General features: G+C 39.7%; 1 protein-coding gene across 1 annotated transcript in view; it reads right to left on the reverse strand.

The window, feature by feature from the left end:
- Fsip1 (fibrous sheath interacting protein 1) overlaps positions 1-23,844 on the reverse strand; it is a 204,652-nt gene that overhangs the window by 114,494 nt on the left and 66,314 nt on the right. Inside the window, exon 10 of the mRNA XM_026393410.2 lies at positions 2,146-2,283. Within this exon, the coding sequence (XP_026249195.2) occupies positions 2,146-2,283 (138 nt within the window). The remainder of the gene's footprint in view (positions 1-2,145; positions 2,284-23,844) is intronic.

Raw genomic sequence — 23,844 nt, forward strand, 5'->3', positions numbered from 1 at the left:
ATGAATCCATAGACTATTATGAAATACTAAGCAATTAAAACATTAAAACACAGAAAACAGCCTCTGACAGTGTTTACTATAAAGCACAAAATTATGAAATTAAAATTTATATGAGAGTTCATGAATATCACTGGTCACAACAAATCTACCACCTTTTAATCTCATATATATATAATATATATCATATATATAATATATATGATATATAATATATGTTCAATAATTGTTCTTCTGTACTTATGTATCATTCTTTTCCACTTAGATAACCACCACCTCTTTTCTTTCCATGTAAAAAATAATCTAATGTGTTCACTGAAGAAGAAAAAAGCATTTTATGAAGGTACAAAGTATAAAAATCACTCAAAAGTCCAGCAACCAGCTGGGCATAATGACACACACCCATAATCCCAGCAACTCAGGAGGCTGAAGCAGGAGGATCATGAGTTCAAGGCCAGGCTAAACAACATAGTGAGACCCTATCTCCAAAAATAAAAATAAAAAGGCCTAGAGATGTAGCTCAGTGGTAAAGCATTCCTGTGTTCAATCTCTAATACAAAAAAAAAAAAAATCCAGCTACCAGAAATAACTAATATTAGTATCTGGTAAACTTAATTCATTCCAGCCATCTCTCTTAAGCATATAAATATTAATACACAAATAGTTTTACAAAAGTGGGCTCATATACTATATTTAACAAATATAACAAATTAATTTCACCTGAATTTAACAGAATTAAAACAAATATAAAAGTAAAGAAATTCTCAACTTAAATTTTCCGCCATAAGAGTTTAATTCTAAAAAAAATCCTCCTAAAATTAAAGATAATTATGGAAAACATTGAAGAGGCTGGTGTAATTTTTTTCTAGCTTCATGTTTTAATTAGAGACTATATGGAAGTTCAGTATAAAAGATGAAACTAGAAAACTTGAGTTCCTTTACTTCTATTTATATTATTTCTACATAACAGACAATGAACAACCAAATCCCACTATTTATGAAATTCCTTTAAATGTTGCCAAACTTCATATTACACAGGAATAATATATAATGGTTCTTAAAGGACTCACATTTTGAAACAAAAACTAAATAATGGTAGAGACACAGTAAAAAAGAACAGATACATGTTCAAGGCTAGTAATAAATGGTCAGTGCCTTAGTCCTTTGGACTTCTACTACATAATACCATCAGTTTGATGGCTTATGAACAGCAAAAATTTATTTCTTACAGTTCTAGAAACTGGGAAGTCTAAGATCAAGGTGCCAAGAGATTTGGTATCCGGTGAGGAACTGTTATCTGGTCTGTTTAAAATGTTTGATTCACTTAAATATTCTGCATAAAATCACAGCTATAAAATTATAGTTTAATTTAGAACTATTTCTTGTCAATATTTAACAAAAAGAATTATGGGCTGGGGATGTGGCTCAAGCGGTAGCGCGCTCGCCTGGCATGCGTGCGGCCCGGGATCGATCCTCAGCACCACATACCGACAAAGATGTTGAGTCCGCCAAGAACTAAAAAATAAATATTAAAAATTCTCTCTCTCTCTCTCTCTCTCTCTCTCTCTCTCTCCTCTCTCACTCTCTCTTTAAAAAAAAGAATTAAATACTTATCATACATCTTCAAAAAAATGAACTTTCATCATCATCTTTAAATTGTGAGCAAGAAAAAAATGCAGTATTATCAAAATGATTTTGAATGTATTAAAATTAATTAATTATTAATATAGTATTAGTTATGAACAAAATGGGACTGTTTAAGCTGCAAGTTCAATATATAAGAATGGTTTTATGAAGAACAATCAATTTTTTTCATAAAATATTTGTATCACTAATTGGACAGAATATCTGGATTATGGACCATTATTGAGGAAGTTTTTGACAGTTTTATAATGTTATATAAACTGCTTAAGTATAATACCATTTTAAGTCCTACAAATCATATATTTACCTTTTACTTAAATTCTTACTGACAAATTAACGTCTGATTTAACGCACAAGAATGGTCATAAAACAGTCAAAGGACACCAATTTAAAAAAGAAAACAACAAACAAAACAAAAATAGAAAAAATACAGTTCTAAGGAAACTGAAACACTTTTTAGTACAAACACTGGTTACAATTAAACTTTAAATAAAAAAGACTTACCACATTTTCCTTGATCTTTCTCAGCTTTTCATCTATCTCTCTCAGTCGATTTTGCTGATCCCGTTCCTCTTTGTTTTTCTGCAGGACTGTTTCTCCTGGAGTTATTTCTGTATTTTTTTTATCATGAAGGTCATGTTCCTATTTTTAAAAATATAAAATAATTCACAGGCTGGTAATGCACAGCTGTCACAGACCCCTCCTAAGCAACTGAGCCTTAAGGGTCAGTTGTGCTTTTTATTTGTACAAGGGGTTGAACCCAGAGGTGCTTAACCATTGAGCTAGATCCCCGGCCCTTTTTATATTTTATTTAGAAACAAGGTCTTACTAAGTTGCTTAGGGCCTCACTAAGTTGCTGAGGCTGGCTTTGAACTCTAGATTCTCCTGTTTCATCCTCCCCAGCCACTGTGATTTCAAGTGTCTGCCCTGGTACCCAGCCAGTTGTGTTTTTTTACAAAATTCCTTCCCTTCAAAACCACACCTATAATTCTTTAAAATATTCCTATTTGAAAGAGTAACAGTCCAACCACACATAAAATAAGTAGGAAAATAAACTCAACTTCTGCAATTACCTGAAAAGCAGAAAGATACAATGCAAAGAGCCATGGCCAGGTTGGGACCTGGATTTTGGTGCCTTCTCTAATAATTATCAGCTTGAGATCTTGGACAAACTTCAAATTCATTGTAAGTAAATAATAAATTTTAAACCTGGCCATCTGTATTATTACAGCCAGGTATACAGTAAATGGAAGAAAACAGGGCTTGGTAACTTCAGAAGTTTGAATCTTGACTATTTTGTTCCTGATCTCACAGAAATGAATTAACTTTTCTAAACCTCAGTTTCATCAACTTAAATTACAATAATAATGAGATCTAGTCTAAAATTCATCACATAATAGACACGAAACAAATTTAAGTGTGATAAATGTGTCCTTTGAAAAGAATAAGCATTATATAATGAAAGTACTTCAATGATACCAGTAAATACTGATATTGACAGAATCACATTTGCTGAAAGTTGATGCTTTTTCTAAGTGATAAAAATGGGTATTAGGGGCAGTAAGTTGATCCTATATCTAAAACTAAATTTCCTCTCTTCTCTCCCATAGAACTTCTATTCTGTGTTGCCACAAAGAAAATTAGTATCAATGACAGTTTTGAAGTTACTCAAGCCAGAATCCTACTGTTCCCCCATTCCTTACACACAGTTGGTCATCAAGAATGCTCACTATTCTAATTTCTAGCATCTCTACAACAAAGGCACTTCATTTTTTTTCTCACTGCCTTAGCCCAGACCTCATCATTCATTGGTAATTTTCAAATTCTAGCATGCTTCAAAATCATCCGCAGAGCCTTGAAAATGTGCAAAAGCCCAGCCACCATGCGAGAGATTCTGATTCAAAAGGTAAAAGTGAAGTACTGATGACCTAGAGTACAACTACTTAAAATTTGAGAATCAATGACTTAACGTGACTGCTTGAGCCTCTTAACTGGTCTCAGTGCTACCAGTTGCTCCATTTACTTCATCCTTTGCAGAAAAGCCATGGAACAAGGCATAAAGTGTTCAAAGTCTGGGCCCTGCCTATAAGATTTAGCTCCCACTGTTTGGATCTCAGACTCAAAATTCCAGGCATATTCACTACTTGTAGTTCTCTGCCACTCCATGCCTCTATCTTCCAACTCCTTGTGGAGACTCCTACCTATTTTGAGCCTAGCTCCAGAATATTTACACTATAAAGTATTACCTGGCATATCCAGATATTCTATTCTCTTAGAATGCCCCATGTTCCTTTATTGCACATACCACTTTGTCATTGCCTAGACAGTGACATGACTGACCCTACTCTTCAGGTACTCATTGAGGTACTCTGTACCTCAATGCAAACATTCTGAAGCTATGTAAGTTCTTGCCAATAAAGTGTAATTTTGGTTCTCAGAACATTGATCACAACTAATATTTGATTATGAATGTCAATGAAATTCAACTGAATAAAATTCTAATGAGCAAACTATTAAAATAATATACCAATTTTAAGAATTACATTTTTTTTTCAGGTCTCACTTCTGAGCTCTAAATCTGTATAAGCATCCAGAGACTGAATTATTATCAAGAATATTTTGGAGAAAAGATAGCCTTTTTAACAAATGGTGCTGGGAAAACTGGAAATCTATAATGTACCCCTATCTCTCTCTTACCCTGCACAACAGTCAACTCAAAGTAGACCATACCTAGGAATTAGACTAAAAACTTTGCAATTGCTAGGAAAAAAAAGTGTAGGCTCAACATTCCAATATGCCAGCCCAAGAAACAACTTCCTTAATAAGATTCCTAAAGCACAAGAAATAAAACCAAAAATCAATAAGAGGGATGGCATCAAATTAAAAGGCTTCTGCATAGCAAAAGGGAGGATTAAGTTGTAATATTTGAAGAAAATCATGTAATGAAAGCAGAGGCCAAGAGGAAGCAAGAAAATGTAGTCACGGATGCTGGGAAATGATTTTATGGAGAATTCAGCAAAAGCTCTCCCTGATAAGCACAGAATATCTAAAGGAGCCAGAAGAAGAGAATTACCCCTGAGGAAAATTGATATTTGTTGACTTGACTAATTGATTGCCAAAAGATTCTGAGTTCATCCTTAGAAAGATATCCGTGGTGTTGACTGAGCCAACAGGGGTCTTTGAAGTTAAATAAACTCATTTTCAAAAGTCAAATACAGAGGAAATTACTCATAGCTTCCTAAGTTATCTGATATGCAAATAAAGCATATATTAAGGATCACAAATCTGCCTGGATAAAGCCAGCCTGTTCTGCATTTTCAGACTAGCAGCATTCTGCTATCTCCTCTGATTTGATGGGTCATTTGCCTGGCCATACCAAAGTAGGGAGGATTGTTTTTATCATTTTGGGAAACAGTTATAAAGTTAAAGACACCTTGACTGCATCAGAGTCTTAACAAAAAAAAAAAATGTAAACTTCAAAAAAAATCTGTAAAATATACGTGCAAGAGCCATTCCAAGATTTGACTGAGAATGTTTGACAGGTTGGCAACAAAGACTCTAAAGTAACTTGCTGTTCATTCCTCAATTCAAAACTCATACTCCTGTGGCATGCTTCTGTAGCTTGGTAGAATGAGTTTGGTCAATAAGAGTTCTGTACTTGTGACCAGCACATTGAAAAATTCCTATATTCCTGTTCTTAATCACTGTATTAAGTAAACATGCAGTTAAATGGACTCTGTGGCCATTATTGGAACAGTGCAAATCCTTGGGTCAGCAAAATAATGGTTTTCGGGATTACATGTCAAACAATTGTCTATATTTACTCAATTTGAGCTAATGTTGAGACAGGAAGAGACCAAAAAAAGTTAATTGTTGCTTCCAACAATAGCACCTTGGCAAGAAAAGAGATAAATACGACTCCAATTTTCTTCAATCAAATGTGTATTAACTTCATGTTGGTCTCACCAAATTATGTAAAATGGTATAAGTATACTAAGAACAAGAAAATAAATCAAATTAAGGAGAACTTTTATATTCAATTATATTCATTGGTTTAAGAAATTCCTTTTATCAATGAGACCCATTTCTGAAACTATCCTCCAACTACGGAAAAAAAAACGAAACATGAGCTGGAATCCTAGATTTAGTAAGGCTGATTATCTAAGAGATGAATAAACTACACTTTTTGATAAGAGCCAAATGGAATAGAATTTATTATTGAATCCAGTTGCTAAAGATTTAAGAAACTGAATGCTTACATAACTCCTGTATCTTAGATTTTTCTGGAGAAAGGTAAAATCTAATTTATCTACAAATAATAAAAACTACATCATGAACATCACTCAAGTCTATGGTGGGATTTACAAGACATAGAAAGAACTGATTTGTTGGAGAGTTAAGAAATGGATACAGAAAGGTATGCACAGTTAACCACAGATCTTAAGGAAACAAAAATGCTTTAATTAGTTCTCTTTTGCTAAGATGAAATAAAAATAAAAAGCAGATGTAAAAACTACAACCACATGATATTATTAGCATTACAGCAATAACAGTAATATACCATTCTTTCCTTTAAATGTGGTCATGTGCTTTGTTTTCAACAAAGGAAATAAGATATGTAACAGCCAAATAAATGCAGCTTTTAAAATACTGCCATAAAAATTAAGGACCAGGTAGGACCATCTATATGAAAACATCATAATAAGAAAGTTCATAAGGAAAAGGAGACTTTTTATCTGCTTCTTTCACAATAACCAACACTTCCTTAATCTCTGAGCCATATTTTAGAGTCCCTCAAGTTATTCTGACTTAGCTATGTTCATCATGTTAGGTTTCGTGTCCACCAATTTATCAACACATATTTACCACAGACAGAAAGTCTGTGGGTTTCAACTTGTTAAGTAAACTGTTTTCTTGACAACCCAGTATCAAATGATGAATACTGCTGCAAAGTAAAGAATCTGAGCCGGTACAATAGCACATGCCTATAATCCCACCGACTTGGGAGGCTGAGGCAAGAGAATCACAAGTTAGAGGTCAGCCTCAGTAACTTAGTGAGACCCTGTCTCAAAATAAAAACAAAAAGAGCTGGTGATATATCTCAATGGTAGAGAGCCAGTAATCAGAGAAAAAAAAAGTAGAGAATCTGTGTCCCATAGAAAGCAATAGTTCCTGCTCAATTGAATCTAGTACAGTAGTTGCCAACTAAGGATTCACATCTAATGTTGCTATATTTTCTTCTTTTTCAAGAGAAACTAGAAATTTAGATTTTTATGTGAATTTGCCTAATTTTTAAATGTAGACTAAAAATGTTTGTGAACACTTTGTGGGTTTTAGCCTCCTATGGGCCACTAATCTTCATCCTCTTAGTGTATGAAGGCAATCTTCTGTGTCTCTGACGTCTTCTCCCTGCTGCTCTAGGTCCTCTTCCTAGCCCAGTCCCTCTCTTACAAAAACAGACTTTCTTGATATTCATTATGGATGTTCTCACTCCTCTGAACCACCAAACCACTTTACTTGCAATCTTCTACACCACTTACCTACATTGTCTTATACCACAGTATCCTATGTGTATTTAATATCTCCCATAAGGAAACAAGTTCTTTAAATCACTTATCATAACAATATCAATTTAATTGATTGAATTCTGTCTCAAATACTGTGCTATTTTATATATATGTATATATAAATTACATATATAACACATGTATATTAATCCAGTTACTCTTCACAAGAACCCTCTTATCATCATTTTATAAATGAGGAAACTAAGGTTTAAAGACGTTCTAATTAATGCCCAAGTTCACAGAACTAGTAAATGGTAGAGTCAAACCTTCAAGTAAGGCTTTTGTACTCTAAAGTACTATATTTTCCTGACTTATGTTTAAGCTCCCTACATTTTCTTGCATTCAACAAGCACTTGATTACTATTTGATGAATTGTTTAAAAACAGAAATCTATATTCCACTTAAAATAAATGCTGAAAGAGCATGAAGAAAAATTAGTGATGAGTAAATGGTTTTCAGAAGGGTTAAAAAATAAAAATGAGGGCTAGAGTGTTTGCTTACCATGTTTGAGGCACTGGGTTTGATTCTCAGCACCACATATAAATAAATAAAGGCCCATCAACAACTAATAAAAAAATTAAAAATAAATAAATAAAAATGAGGTGGATATACAGTATGAATATTTGGGTTCCGCAATAAATTGGAGCCCACTCATCAACTAGATAGACACACAGGGCTTATCCAAAGTAGTTTCAGTATATTTATTCCAAAAGTATTCCAACACAAATATAATATCCATAAGATCATTTCCCTTGTTAGCATTTCTGCCTTAAAAATTCAATGTGCAATTCTGGTTTTAGTTAGAAATGAGGAAATGCCAAGAGAAAATTGAACTAAAGCTCAAAAGATTTTCTTTTTTTCATGCAAGAAGCATCAATTACTACTTTTCAACAACTATGATGTTACATTTCTATTTCGTCATCCAATGGGAATCCCAAAATACAATTTTCTTTTTGTAAATACATGTGGCTTCACATAAAAATACATAATCTCAGTATGTAACAACAAAATCAGTTTAATGATTTTCCCTTTCGTTATTTTTTAAATATTTTATCTGAACCATAAATGTGGACTCTGAAAATGTGATGTAGATAATAATGATGGAATCTGACAATATTCATGCTTTATTTAAAGTTCTAATGGCTGAACAAATCTCTAAATCTCAGTCTCTCTTTCAAGAATAATATTTGACAGCCATGAAACAGACGTTTTCTATCTTTAAGACCATTTTTTAACTTTGAGATCTCAGCTATCCTTGAAATCTAACAACAACAACAAATGAGCTGAAACATGAAAAGAACAAAGAATATCTCTGAACAATTTTATCACCCCATCTTGACTTTCTCCTTTTGAAAAATGGAATCTAGTAACATAAATAAACTAGCATAACTCATGGAAAAGTTTTGTGGTATATTTGGGAGAAAGATTCCAATTCTCTCTGTTTTCCATGAACTCTTAACCCAATCCAGATACTAATGGTGGGAACATACCACCACTCCTGCTGTCTCAAGGTCATAAGCCATGGGGCCTGACCCTCAAAAACACAACCTAAGAAAGCAGAGATGGCTCTACAAAGGTTCTACTAGCCAACAGACTGTTTCTTTGGAATATCATGACTCTGTTACTTTCTCCTAAGGTAGTTTCACTATAAATCAGAATTATTACCTTTAGGTTACTGATATTTCAATCTATGATTGTACAAAACATGATTTGGTGAAACCTATACAAAGCTGGTAGAGGTGAAAGGTTAATAAAATAGGTACTTGTCACTTCCTGTTTTTCTGTATGCTTAACAAAACACTGTTGAAATCTTGAGAACTGTTTGCTAATCTTGTTCCCAGAATGTGCTGTCCCCAACTGCTAAATCATAGAATGTACTCCCTCACCCGGTTGCACGCAAACCGCCCACTCGCCCTGACCCGTCAATGAACTTCCCTCCCTGCCCTCTCCAAGGAAAGTATATAAGCTCTGCTTAAGCTGTTCTCGGGGCTCTCTGCTCTATTCAAGTGAGCTCTGAGCCCCAGCATGCTGGACCCCCAATAAACCCTTTGCTGTTGCATGAGACAGTCTCTTGGTGGTCTCTTCCTCCGACGCTCGCCCGACCTTTACATCTGGAGGCGCCAGCGAGATCCGGCAGCAGCGGACGAAAGACCCCAACGGGCTCCTCTCGGGGTAAGTAAGGCGCCTCTTTCTGGTTTTAGGTTTCAGGTTAGGGCTTGGCAAAATGGCTGTCGGTGAAGAGTGTGAGCTCTCTCCGACGGTGGCTGACAGACGTGTCACAGAGCCACAGGCCGCGTCCCTGGGGGGACGCCCCAGAGGACTCGGGAAATTGAGGAACAATAGTCTCCTCGACTCGGTGATATTTTGTTTCAGATTCGGTATTGCCAGCCCATCGGGTTTTGCCAGCTACTCAGTCCTGGTCTCAGTGTTGGACGTCCATTGTCTGTCTTTATTGTCTTGTCTTGTCTGTGTTGTGTGTTCTTGCTTTCACTGTTTGTGTATCTTTCATTATGGGACAGAGCACTTCAACGCCTCTGTCCCTGACCCTTGATCACTGGACCGAAATCCGCTTAAGGGCTCAAAATCTTTCTTTTTCAGTAAAACGCCGGACCTGGCAGACTCTCTGTGCCTCAGAATGGCTCATCTTTGGAGTCGGATGGCCCCCAGAAGGATCTTTCTACTTCCCACTAATTCGAAAAGTCAGAGATATTGTCTTTCAGCCGGGGCCACATAGCCATCCAGATCAACAGCCGTATATCTTAACTTTTCAGGACCTCTGCGAATCTCCTCCTCCATGGGTGAAGCCTTTCCTTGTCCCTGCCCCTGCTCCTACTCCTTCCCCCATGATTCTATCTCTCAAACCCTCTCCTCCTCCTCCTCCTCCACCCTCTGTTCTCCCTGAGTCTCAAGATTTGACTCTACTGGACTCTCCTCCCCCTCCTTATCTCCTGACCTCGTCCCCCAACCCCCAACACTCTCTAAGTGATTCCCCTGCTGCTGATTCAGCCTCTCCACCATTGGAGGAAGCTAAGCCGGCCCAGTGCCCTCCAGATGACTCCCCCGCGGCACACATAGCCCCTCCTCCCCTGGAGGAAGCTGGCCCGGCTAAAGGAACTCACTGGCGGAGAATGATTAAAAACCCTGGAACACCCGTAATGCTCCCCATCCGTCCCTACTGGCCAATGATTGACGACAGCCATGGGGGAGAAATGCAAGCCTACCAGTATTGGCCTTTCTCCTCTTCAGACCTATATAATTGGAAAAATAACAATCCCCCTTATTCTGAGGACCTCACCCGGCTCACAGGTCTGGTTGAATCATTGATGTTTTCAAACCAGCCTACTTGGGATGACTGCCAACAACTCCTAGGGACTCTCTTCATGACAGAGGAACAAGAGATAATCCTCCTGGAAGCTAGAAAAAATATCCTCGGACCAGATGGGCAACCAACACAACTTCCCAACATAATCGAAGCCAGCTTCCCCTTGAACCAACCCAACTGGGACCCCAACACCTTTGAAGGTAGGGAGCATCTGTCCACTTATCGCCGGGCTCTAATAGTGGGCCTCCGAGCAGCCGCTAGGCAACCAACTAATTTGGCCAAGGTAAGAGAGATTATTCAAGGGCCTGATGAATCTCCCTCTATGTTTCTAGAGAGAATTATGGAGGCATATAGGAGATATATTCCTTTCGATCCTCAGGCAGAGGATCAAAAGGCATCTGTCATGATGGCCTTTATTGGGCAAGCTGCCCTGGATATTAAAAGAAAGTTACAACGCTTATATGGATTATAAGATATGACTTTGAGAGATTTAGTCAGAGAATCTGAGAAGGTATACTATAAGAGAGAAACTGAGGAAGAGAAGGAACAAAGGAGGGAGAAAGAAAGGGAGCAAAAGGAGGATGAGAGAAGCAAAAGACAGGCTAAGGCATTGACTAAGGTCCTGGTCACAACAACAAATAGGCCAGAAATTAAGAAACAGGGAGACAGGAAGGGATACCTGGGCCCATGCCAGAGGCCACCCCTGGCCTCAGATCAATGTGCCTACTGTAAAGAAAAAGGACACTGGGCCAAAGAGTGCCCTAGAAAGAGACAGCCACGCCAGCCAGCCATTCTGACTCTGGAGGAAAGTCGGGGCTCAAATCCCCTCCCTGAGCTCAGGGTAACTTTTGAAGTGGAGGGGACCCCAATAAACTTTGAAGTGGATACAAGGGCAGTATACTCAGCCCTTAAGGCCCCATTGGGCCCTCTATCAAATAAAAGGTCTCTGGTTCAAGGGGCTAACTAAGAGGACCATGGACCTGGGGAAAGGAAAAGTCCATCACTCCTACCTAGTAATCCCAGAATGCCCGGCCCCATTGATGGGCAGAGATCTGCTCACCAAGCTCCGGGCCAGAATAACTTTTAACCCTGAAGGCCCCCAAGTGGAATTTCTAAATCCTTCAGTAAAAACTCCTATACTCACGGCTTTAACTATGTCAGTAGAAGATGAACATCAACTCTTCACAACCCCCAAGACTGATCAAACAGGCAAGCTACCCCAGAAATGGATAACAGATTACCCAGATGCCTGGAAAGAAACTGCTGGGTTAGGCCTAGCCATGAAACAACCTCCAATAATAGTGGAGTTAAAAAACTCAGCCTCCCCAATCAATGTCAAATAATATCCTCTGAGCAAAGAAACTAAAGATGGGATAAGGCCCCATATTCAGAAATATCTGGCCTTAGGGGTCCTAAGGCCCTGTCAATCAGCCTGGAACACTCCCCTGCTACCAGTAAAAAAAGCCAGGAACTGGGGCCTATCGCCCCGTTCAAGACCTAAGAGAGATCAACAACAGAGTGCAGGACATTCACCCCACAGTACCTAATCCGTACAATCTGCTTAGCACTCTGAACCCTGAGCGGAAATGGTATACTGTTCTGGACTTAAAAGATGCTTTCTTTTGCTTGCCTCTGCATAAAGATAGTCAGTCAGTTGCAGTTTGCTTTCGAGTGCGTAGACCCAGAAACCGGAACGTCTGGTCAATTAACTTGGACTAGACTCCCACAGGGGTTCAAAAACTCCCCCACTCTCTTTGATGAAGCCCTCCACAGAGATCTCAACAACTTCAGAACTACACACCCCGAAGTCACCCTGCTTCAATATGTGGATGACCTGCTACTGCCAGCTGACACCAAGGAAAACTGTGAGTCTGCGACCCAAGCACTATTATCCGAGCTTGCTCAATTCGGATATGGAGCTTCTGCCAAAAAGGCCCAAATTTGCCAGCAAGAAGTAATCTTCCTGGGCTATTCCCTTAGGGGCAGTAAACGATGGCTCACTGAGCCCAGAAAACAAACTGTTGTGCAGATACCACCCCCATATAATAACAGGAGGCAACTCAGAGAGTTTCTTGGGACTGCTGGCTTTTGCAGGTTATGGATACCTGGGTTTGCGTCCTTAGCTGCTCCTTTATACCCGCTGTTAAAGGGAGATGCCCAATTCCAATGGACCCCTGAGTACCAGCAAGCTTTTGATAACATCAAAAGGGTGCTACTATCTGCTCCAGCCTTAGCACTCCTGGATGTAGAAAAACCCTTTACTCTCTACATTGAGGAAAAGAAAGGAATAGCACGAGGAGTGCTCACTCAGACTCTAGGGCCCTGGAAATGGCCTGTAGCCTACTTGTCTAAAAAGCTGGACCCAGTGGCTAATGGATGGCCCCATTGCCTAAAATCTATAGCAGCAGCAGCCCCTCTAATCAAGGATGCTGATAAGTTAACGCTGGGGCAGAAGCTAACCATTATAGCCCCCCATGCCCTAGAGAGTATCATCCACCAGCCACCAGACCAGGACAATTCTGGGAAGTAGTCTTTACTGAAATTAAGCCAGCAAGGTATGGACTTACATATCTCCTAGTCTTTCTAGATACATTTTCAGGATGGGTTGAAGCCTTCCCCACAAAAAAAAAAAAAAACAAACAACGCAAATGGTGGTCAAGAAGATCCTGGAATATATTTTTCCAAGATACAGCCTGCCTAAGGTAATAGGGTCTGATAATGGACCAGCGTTCGTGGCCCAGGTAAGTCAGGGGTTAGCCAGGACCCTGGGGATTAATTGGAAGTTACATTGTGCTTATAGACCCCAGAGCTCAGGACAGGTAGAAAGAATGAATAGAACCATTAAAGAGACCTTAACGAAATTAAGCTTAGAGACCGCATAAAAGATTGGACTATGCTTCTGCCTTATGCACTGTTTCGTGCAAGAAATACTCCCTCTGTTTCTTTGTGTAACCTCACCCCCTATGAAATTCTCTATGGTGCCCCTCCTCCAGTAAGGGACCTAACCCCAACTCTAAGACCTAACGATTCCTTTCACACCCCCTTGCTTGACAGACTTAAAGCTCTTGAAAGAACCCAGCGATACCTGTGGAAACAGCTGGCCACTGCCTACCAACCTGGGGACGAAGGGACTCCACACTGATATCAAGTGGGAGACTTCGTCTACGTAAGACGACATCAGGTGTCATCCCTGGAACCCCGCTGGAAAGGACCATACCAGGTGCTACTTATAACACCTACAGCGGTAAAGGTAGACAGAATCACTTCCTGGATCCATGCCTCTCATCTCAAGCCTGCGCCCTGTCCAGACTCTGGCTGGAAACTGGAAAAGACTGGTAACCCTTTCAAATTGGGTATTTGCAGTGTGGATAGGGCTATGGACTCTCCCCTTGACCACCAGCAGTCCTAACCCCCATCAGCCAGTTCAGCAGCGATGGCTGATCACAAATCCTACAGGACAAGAAGTATGGTCTATCTCGCATACAGCCCCCTTAGGGACCTGGTGGCCATCTCTCCACCCAGACATTTGTCAGCTGGCTATAGGTCTTTCCTATTGGGATATCTCCGCTGAAGAGGATCCCACTAAAATTCCATTAAATCCCTTCCGTACCATAGATAATGGAAACAAACATTATGGATGTAGGGACACTCGAGCCAGATGCAGGTTGGCTAGCCTAGATTACTATGTTTGCCCAGTGGGCTATCAAAGCCGCAAACAGTCACAGCTGTGTGGGGGAGAAGCCGACTTCTTCTGTAAGTCATGGGGATGTGAGCATACAGGGGCTGCCTGGTGGAACCCAAACTCCCCTGATAGTCTGATTCGGGTAGCAAGAAATAATACTAAGTTAAGTCCCAAACAATGTCTCCCATTTAAATGGGACCCCCAAACGGGGACTTCTGGACTAGCTGACTCTACTCCATGTGACACAAGTAGCCTATGTAACCCCCTAAATATAACCTTCACCTCCAAAGGAAGAAACCGAAATATCTGGACATGGCTTTCAGGAAAAACCTATGGAATGCAATTTTACACCACAGGATATGATTTTGGCCTTTGGTTCACTATCCGGTTTGAAAAAAAAAAGAAATTCCCTTAGCCATAGGGCCCAATCCCCTCAAGCCAGGAATTAGGCCTCATAGACCTCCCAAACCTAAATCTACTAGGATCCCTTCACTTTCCCATACTCCTCAAGTTTCACCTTTGTTTACTTTCCCAATCCAGAGTGAAGTCAACCCCTCCCCCTGGGGGCTAATTGAAGGAGCCTTTGCGGTACTGAATTCCATGCAACCAGACCTCACTCAGTCTTGTTGGCTCTGTCTCTCCGCTGCTCCTCCTTACTATGAAGGGATAGCAATTGACGGGACTTATGCAGTAAAAGCGCAGAGTTCCTCCTGTAATTGGGATGAAAATCCTAAATTAACCCTCCCAGAAGTAACCGGGGCAGGCTTATGTCTAGGGTCCCCACCTAAAAGTAAACAACATTTATGTACCCAGATAAAAAAAATTAGCACCACACAGGGTTTCCTTACCCCTGAAAATGGAACCTGGTGGGCATGTGACTCAGGGTTAACTCCTTGCATTTCAGCCCAGGTATTTAACAGCTCTGTAAATTATTGTGTAATGGTGCAGATGTTTCCCAGAGTGCTCTATCATGACGCAGGTTCATTTGAAGATCAAATAGAGGGGCATACAACCCAGTTCCGCCGGGAACCTGTATCCCTCACTTTAGCCATCCTATTAGGAATAGGAGTTGCTGCAGGGGTGGGCACAGGAACCACTGCCCTGGTCCGTGGGACACAACAAATGACCCAATTAGAAGCAGCAATAGACCAAAACTTAAAGACATTAGAAACCTCCATCACAGCTTTGCAGGAATCTTTAATCTCTCTCTCTGAAGTTTTTTTACAGAACAGGTGAGGGTTGGACCTCCTCTTCATGAGACAAGGGGGCCTTTGTGCTGCATTGAGGGAAGAATGTTGTTTTTATGCTGACCATACTGGAGTTGTAAAAGAATCTATGAGTAAATTAAGAAGATGCCTTGAAGAGCGTCAGCGAGAGAGAGAGGCCCAAAAAGGGTGGTTTGAGTCTTGGTTCACACAGTCCCCCTGGTTAACTACGCTTTTATCAGCCCTGGCTAGTCCTTTAACTAACTGTAGGACCCTGTTTGCTCAACCGTGTAGTTTCCTTTCTCCAAGCTCAAATTGGACAAGTTAAACTTATGGTAATCAGACAACAATATACCCCACTAGCAGACATAGAATGTGACACCCCCCAATGATCACTTTTATGATTAAAAGTAGCCAGAAGAAGAAGTGGGGAATGAAAGGTTAATAAAATAGGTACTTGTCACTTCCTGTTTTTCTGTATGCTTAACAAAACACTGTTGAAATCTTGAGAACTGTTTGCTAATCTTGTTCCCAGAATGTGCTGTCCCCAACTGCTAAACCATAGAATGTACTCCCTCACCCGGTTGCACGCAAACCGCCCACTCGCCCTGACCCATCAATGAACTTCCCTCCCTGCCCTCTCCAAGGAAAGTATATAAGCTCTGCTTAAGCTGTTCTCGGGGCTCTCTGCTCTATTCAAGTGAGCTCTGAGCCCCAGCATGCTGGACCCCCAATAAACCCTTTGCTGTTGCATGAGACGGTCTCTTGGTGGTCTCTTCCTCCGACGCTCACCCGACCTTTACAGAGGGACAGTGGGTAACTTCAGACTACCACCCAATCCCAAACTAGATGAAGTAGTGAAATAGAGGAGGAGAGGGGAAAAATTATTTTCCAAAGCATTGCTACTCTCTGTATTCTACACCTTCTACCAGTTTTGTAAAGAATATTTGAGGGAATTATGCAGAGAAGAAACACATTCATCCAAAAGTATCATTGGAGGGAGATTCAAAGTGGTGGATTAGAAGAAGGTTGAATTTCTAGTTGCCCCATGTTTAGGAATCAAGCAGCAAGAGTACTGCTTCTCAGTGAGGCGGATGAAAGAGGGAATTTCACTAAAATACTGGTCAGTCAGATTATCTTAGCGGCTCAGAAATTTGGATACACTGAACAAAGAAGAACAAGTACACTGGAAACTGTTGAGAGCCACAGCCGAAGGGGCCTCAGCAAACTTCCAGCTGCCAGCAAACTTCCAGCTGCCAGCTGATGATTGGCTCACAGCGGCCCCAGCAAACTTCTAGCTGCCAACTGATTGGCTCCTCTGCAGTGATGCTCATTGGGCTGTTTCCCTGCCCTTTCAGACCACGGAGCTGCTCATTGGGGGACTTTTTTGGCTCCACCCACGCGACCCAGCCAATCGGCCTCAAGAGCAGGAGGAGTTGGGGAGGTGGAGAGGCTTGTGGGAAGCCTGTGGTGGCAGTTGGGCTCTGAGGGAATTCCTGAAGAGCTCGTGTGATGCGGCGTGTGTGTTCTAAAAATAAAGTTTGTTTCTGCTTGACAAGTGGCTCATGAATTGTGCCCAGCCAGACTGTGGCATTTGGTGGCCCGCAAGGGGAACGACTGAGGGTAAGTGATAAGGTAAACTGCTCGCCCATGAGGGCAGGGCGAGAGGATGAGTAGCCATTTTAAGATTCTTCTTTCATTTTGTTTCGCTTTTGTTTTAAGTTGCCTGTCCCTAGAGATGGGTGAGACAGAAGAAAAACCGCTCACATCTGAGGAAAAACTATTTGCGTCTGAGGAACAGATAGGGAGAAAGGACAGATGGACATTTCAGGAGGATAGAAAGGCTGATACAATGAATTTTTGTTCCATTTTTGTTTCATTCTGTTTCAGTTTTTTTTTAGGCGTTATCTTGTTGGGTTATATTATAGTAGAAATATGGGATCAGAAATTAGTAAAAAACAAACCAAAAGAGTGTTAAGTAAATTGTTAGAGGAAGGAGGCATCCCAGTAAAATCGAGAGCAGTCAGGGCATAAATTGATACAATACAAAAATGAATGAAGCCCATGGCTTTTTAAGGAGGAATTGTTAAATATATCACAATGGAACCATCATGGTGAAGATTTAAAAAGAATAGAAAAGAAAAGCCCAGGGACTCTGCCAGTTGGCACATTGCCATTGTGGACATTCGTATCTTGTTTGCTTAGTCCAAAGCCTTCAGTTCAGACAAAGGTAGAGGAAGGAGAAGAAATATTGATTCAAGTAAAAGAGAAGGTCTCTCAAGTTAGTCAGAAAGAGGAAAAGATTCAAGTAAAAGAGAAGGTCTTTCGAGCTAGTCAGATAGAGGAAGAAAGCTTAGAGCAGAAAAAGCCATCAGGGAAAAAGTTACAACAGGAGACTGCTACTAACACCTTTCTATCACCAGAGGGCGTAAGTGTCCAACCAACAGCGCTACCTCTACAGGAGACTGCTACTAACACCTTTCTATCACCAGAGGGCAAAAGTGTCCAATCAACAGCGCCACCTCCATATGCTGGGAGGCCCCCAACCCCTGCAGTTGATAGTTGGGATCCTGAGACAGGATCTCAAATATTAACATGCCCTGTATTTGAGGCAGAAGGGCAGCAAATTCACCATGCTTTAAATTTCAAAACAGTGAAGCAGCTAAAAGAGGCTGTAACAACCTATGGTCCTCAAGCACCCTTCACTGTAAGCATGGTCAAATCCATTAACAACTTTAACATGATGCCAGCAGATTGGGCTAATATGTGTAAAGCTGTGCTAAATGGAGGTCAATACCTGTTATGGAAGGTTGCCACTGAGGAATTTTGCAAGGAGACGGCTAGGCGAAATGCAGCAGCTGGATATCCTCAGAGAAATCTAGATATGTTGTTAGGAAAGGGACCTTATGAGGATCAGCAGCAACAAATTGCATATGATCCTGGTGTATACGCACAAATTGCTGCAGATGCAGTTAAGGCATGGAAGACTTTACAAGGACATGGAGGTTTACATGGTCAATTATCTAAGGTAATACATGAGCTAATGAACCTTACACTGAATTTGTAGATAGGCTTATTCAAACAGCTACCAGAGTTTTTGGGAATACAGAACAAGCAATGCCATTACTAAAACAACTGGCTTATGAGCAAGCGAATCGTTGGTGCAGAGAAGTCATTAGACCATGGAAACATGAAGATTTAAACACATATATTAAATTATGTAGAGACATTAATGAACAATAGCAAGTCGTGGCAGCTGCAGTAAAACAGGCTTTAGAACAAGGGCAAGTCATGTCAGTTGCAGTAAAACAGGCTTTAGATGCCAGGCCAAGAACATGCTACAATTGTGAAGAAACAGGACATTTTAAAAGGAATTGCCCCATAGGAGGAGGGTTTAACAAAACTAGGTATCAAAGGAGTAGAATACCGGGTATTTGCCCACGATGCCATAGAGGGAGACATTGGGCTAATGAATGCCGTTCTCAAACCACCACATAGGGTACTCCATTATCAAAAAACGAACAAGGACCAGATGTTTATCCACGATATCATGGAGAAAGGAATCGGGCTCCATTGCCAAAAAAATGGACAGGGGTGCCCAATGCTCCGGGGCCCAAAACCACAAATATACGGAGCACTGGAGGAACCCAGCAACCCCATCAGGGTAGTGCCCAGGACACATTGTCCATTAGATCCCTCATCAGACAAACCCGAGGGAGCACAGGGTTGGACACCTGAGCCTCCGCGAGAGCAGTACTAACTCCAGAGATGGTAGTTCAAATCATTCCCACAGGGGTAAAAGGACCTCTTCCCAAAGGAACAGTAGGCTTATTATTGGGACACAGCTCTTCTACTCTAAAAGGACTTATGATAAGTCCTGGGGTAATTGATCCCGATTATGAAGGTGAAATAAAAATTATAGCCAGTTCTCCAAAGGGTATATCAGTAATTTCACCAGGAGATAGAATAGCACAGTTACTAATAATACCCAGCCTACATGATAAATTTTCCAGTCGTACTGTACAAAGAGGTTCCAAGGGATTAGGCTCCACAGGTGTAGATTGGGCTATGCTTTCTTTAAATTTAGATTCTCGCCCCATGCTAAAACTAAATATTCAAGGACATGAATTTAATGGGCTACTGGATAAAGGTGCAGACCTTAGCATCATCTCTCGTCAAGAATGGCCAAAACATTGGCCATTACAACAAGCCACTCAAACGCTTCGAGGCCTAGGAGTGGTGACTAATCCCCATAAAAGTGCAATGGTATTAGATTGGAAGGATCCTGAAGGATGTGAAGGAACTATACAGCCATATGTATTGGATCATCTTCCCGTAAATGTATGGGGACGAGATGTCCTAGATCAATTAGGTTTGACATTAACAAATAACATCAACCAAAATGCACCCACTATTATGACTAGACAAGGTTTTAGGAAAGGAAAAAGATTAGAAAACAAGAACAAGGTATAGCAGCACCAATACAAATAGGTCAAGGAAAGGACAGACATGGGTTGGATTTTCAGAAAGGGCCACTGAGACAATAAAAATTACTTGGAAATCAGAAAGACCAGTATGGGTTCCTCAGTGGCCCCTGACTAAAGAAAAGATACAAGCAGCCCATGACCTGGTCAAACAACAATTAGCAGAAGGACATATACAACCTTCTGTATCTCCCCATAATACTCCCATTTTTGCATTCAAAAAGAAATCTGGTAAATGGAGATTATTGCAAGACTTAAGAGCCATTAACAATGAGCTGGTTATTATGGGACCTGCTCAATCGGGGATTCCTCAATTGTCTGCCTTGCCAAAACCTGGTATGTTTTAGTTATAGATATTAAAAATTGTTTTTTTTTTCAATTCCAATTCATCCTGAGGATAGTCCACATTTTGCATTTACTATCCCTGCACTGAGTCATGAAGGTCCTGATCAGAGATATGAATGGAAAGTACTCCTTCAAGGGATGGCTAACAGCCCAACTATGTGTCAAATTTATGTTAACAAAGTAATCCAGCCACTTAGAAACCAAAATCCTGAACTACAAATATTTCACTATATGGATGATGTATTATTAGCATACAAAGATAAAAACACATTGCTAGAATGTCATGCCACACTTACAAACTTATTAAAAAATTATAATCTAGAGATAGCAATAGATAAAGTACAATTAAATTTTCCAATTAATTATTTAGAAGTTCTATTATCCTCAACCATGGTCTGTCCACCAAAAATTCAAATATGAGTAGATCAACTCAAATCACTTAATGACTTTCAAAAGTTATTAGGAGACATAAATTGGATAAGGCCTTATCTAGTATACCAACAGGAGAGTTGGGACCTTTATTTGATATCCTAAAAGGTCCATTAGATCCAAATCCACCCCAAATGTTAACGCCTGAAGCAAGAAAGGCATTAAAAACCATTGAAACATATATGGAAAATATGCATTTGGATAGAATTGATATAAGTTTGCCTTTATTATTTATTGTACTACCAACAAAAAATATTCCTACAGGAGTATTTTGGCAAGAAGGTCCATTATTATGGATACATTTATCTTATTCTCCTAACACTATTCTTACTAGGTATCCTGAGGCTGTAGGACAATTAATACTCAAAGGAATAAAAGCAGCAAAGGGAGTGCTTGGAATTTCTCCCAATAAAATTATTACTCCATATACTATGAATCAAATTGATGAGTTAGCTAATGAGTTAAATACTTGGGCAATAATCATGTACAAATCTAATGTTTCATTTGATAACCACTTACCATCTAATCTTTTATTGTCTTTTTGGTCATCGCATCCTATAATTTTTCCAAAAATGACAAGAAAAACACCTATCATGAATGCTCCAAATATATTCACTGATGGGTCAAATAATGGTAATACCAGCAATAGTTACACCTGATCAAACTTTTACATTTTTAGTACCCAAACAATCAGCTCAAAAGGTAGAGCTTAATGCAGTATTACAAGCTTTTGTGATGTTTAAAGATTCTGTATTTAATATATTTTCCCGATAGTCAGTATATAGTTAATGCTATAGTATCCCTTGAAGATGCTGGTAGGATTTCCCCTTCCTCTACTATTTTCTCTTTGCTTTCCACTATACAAAGTCTAATCTGGGACAGAAAAGATCCGTTCTTTATAGGACATATCAGGGCACATACAGGATTGCCTGGAGCCCTTAGTTTGGGCAATGATTTAGCAGATAAAACTACACATGACATACATATTTTCTCTACACTAGAAGAAGCTACAAATTTTCATAAAAAGTTCCATGTCAATACTAATACTTTACAAAAGAGTTTTAAAATATCTAAGGAACAAGCTAGACAAATAATAAAACAATGTCAAAATTGTGTGACCTTTTTACCACAAATTAATCTTGAGTCAATCCTAGAGGATTGATACCTAACCATATTTGGCAGATGGACGTCACACACTTGCCAGAATTTGGAAAATTAAAATATTTGCATGTTACAGTTGATATTTCTTCTAGATTTTTGATGGGCTCCCTTCATGCCAGAGAAAAAACTAATTGCTTACAAAAACTCATTGCTTACAAAATTTTGCCACTATGGGCGTTCCAAAACAGTTAAAAACAGATAATGTCCCTGGTTATACTTCTACCTCTTTTAAACAATTTTGCTCAACATTTGGCATTACTCATATAACAGGAATCCCATACAATCCACAGGGTCAAGGCATAGTTGAAAAAGCTCATCAAACTATTAAAATGTACTTATTAAAGCAAAAAGAGGGAATTGGGAAGGGGTATATATTCCTCAAAGATAAACTTAAAATAACCCTTTTTACTCTAAACTTTTTAAATTTGGATTCATCAGGGCTTAGTGCTGCGGAAAGGCATATGTGTCCAAAAAATGTTCATAAGCCCAAGGTACTTTGGAAGGATATTCTAACAGGACAATGGAAAGGTCCTGACCCAGTAATTGTCAGGGGTCTGTTTGTGTGTTTCCACAGGGAGAACAGCAGCCGATTTGGATTCGAGAGAGATTAACTAAGGTCCTGACCCAGTGATTGTCTGGAGTCGGGGGTCTGTTTGTGTGTTTCCACAGGGAGAACAGCAGCCTATTTGGATTCCAGAGAGATTAACTAAAGCGATTTCTACAGACCAAAAATAAGATGATTTGGCTCAAATCCATAACAGCTGATATCCAGAACTCCAGTTTGGCTACCCTTACATCTGCAACAGAACCAGGATGCTTTTTTCAATATCTATTTTATTATTGCCCTTTCCCACATCATGAAGTTCTATTTTGTTTTTTGAGCTCATACAGACCTAGGTTAATGTTTTGCTGATTAGTTCTATTTTTTGACTATAGAGTTTTTAAACATTGCAATGGAGATTTCACCTGTAAAAAGTTATAAGGCCTTTACTATTATGTTATGTGTTGTATGTATTATATTATGTGTGCACACTTGTGTTTTTGTGTTATATGTTTGAATGTACGTATGTCCATATATCATATATGAGGAGCGCTCATGAAAAAATGGATCCAAGTATTTTTTTTTCACGTGATTTAAATGGTTTAATTTAAATTGGGTAAACAGCTGTTGAGGATTGTTTTAATATATGAAAAAAAGGAGGTTAACAGATCTGTTTGTTTACTTTCACCTTTCCTTTTCATTATATTTAATAATTTTGTTGAAGATAAGGTACATTGTTAAGAAAATTATTTTCTTTTAGTGCCTTCTGGAATGTTATATAATTTTTTCTTTAGCCATTATTGCCAGAATTCCTATCTTCATCCCAGTGCCGGTGAAGACAAAGATAAAACCAATCTACAGCTTCTGCAATAGCCATCACTGAACTGCTTGCAGAACTTGCCTGGACTATGTATCACTTGTATGCATTGTGAACTCACTTGTATGCATTGTGAACTATCTGTTGGTGCAGCGACTTGTGGTAGTGTTGGGGTATTTATGCTGATGGTGTCATTGGTGGTACAATTTTTCCAAAAGGAGCCATCACTGAACTACTTGCAGAACTTGCCTGAACTATGAATCACTTGTATACATTGTGAACTCACCTGTATGCATTGTGAACTATCTGTTGGTGCAGCGACTTGTGGTAGTGTTGGGGTATTTTTGCTGATGATGTCATCGGTGGTACAATTTTTCCAAAAGGAGCCGTCAATTGGCTTGGTGTATCTTCCTCCCTTCTGCTTGTCATGGTCATTCAGCTAAAATTTGGGGGCCAACATACGTGAGGCAAAGAACCTCACCCCCCCCCCGCTGGTACAAAGACCTATCCACAGGTGTGGCTGTATACTGGACCGGTAGTCAGTGACAGGTAAGATCCAATTGCAATGGTACCAACCTAAGACAGGAGGCCGATGCCTTGAGGTCAGCTCATCAGAAAACGAGTAAGGACCATATGTACTATTGGACAAC

Source organism: Urocitellus parryii, chromosome 6 (assembly GCF_045843805.1).
Source record: "Urocitellus parryii isolate mUroPar1 chromosome 6, mUroPar1.hap1, whole genome shotgun sequence".
NCBI lineage: Eukaryota > Metazoa > Chordata > Mammalia > Rodentia > Sciuridae > Urocitellus > Urocitellus parryii.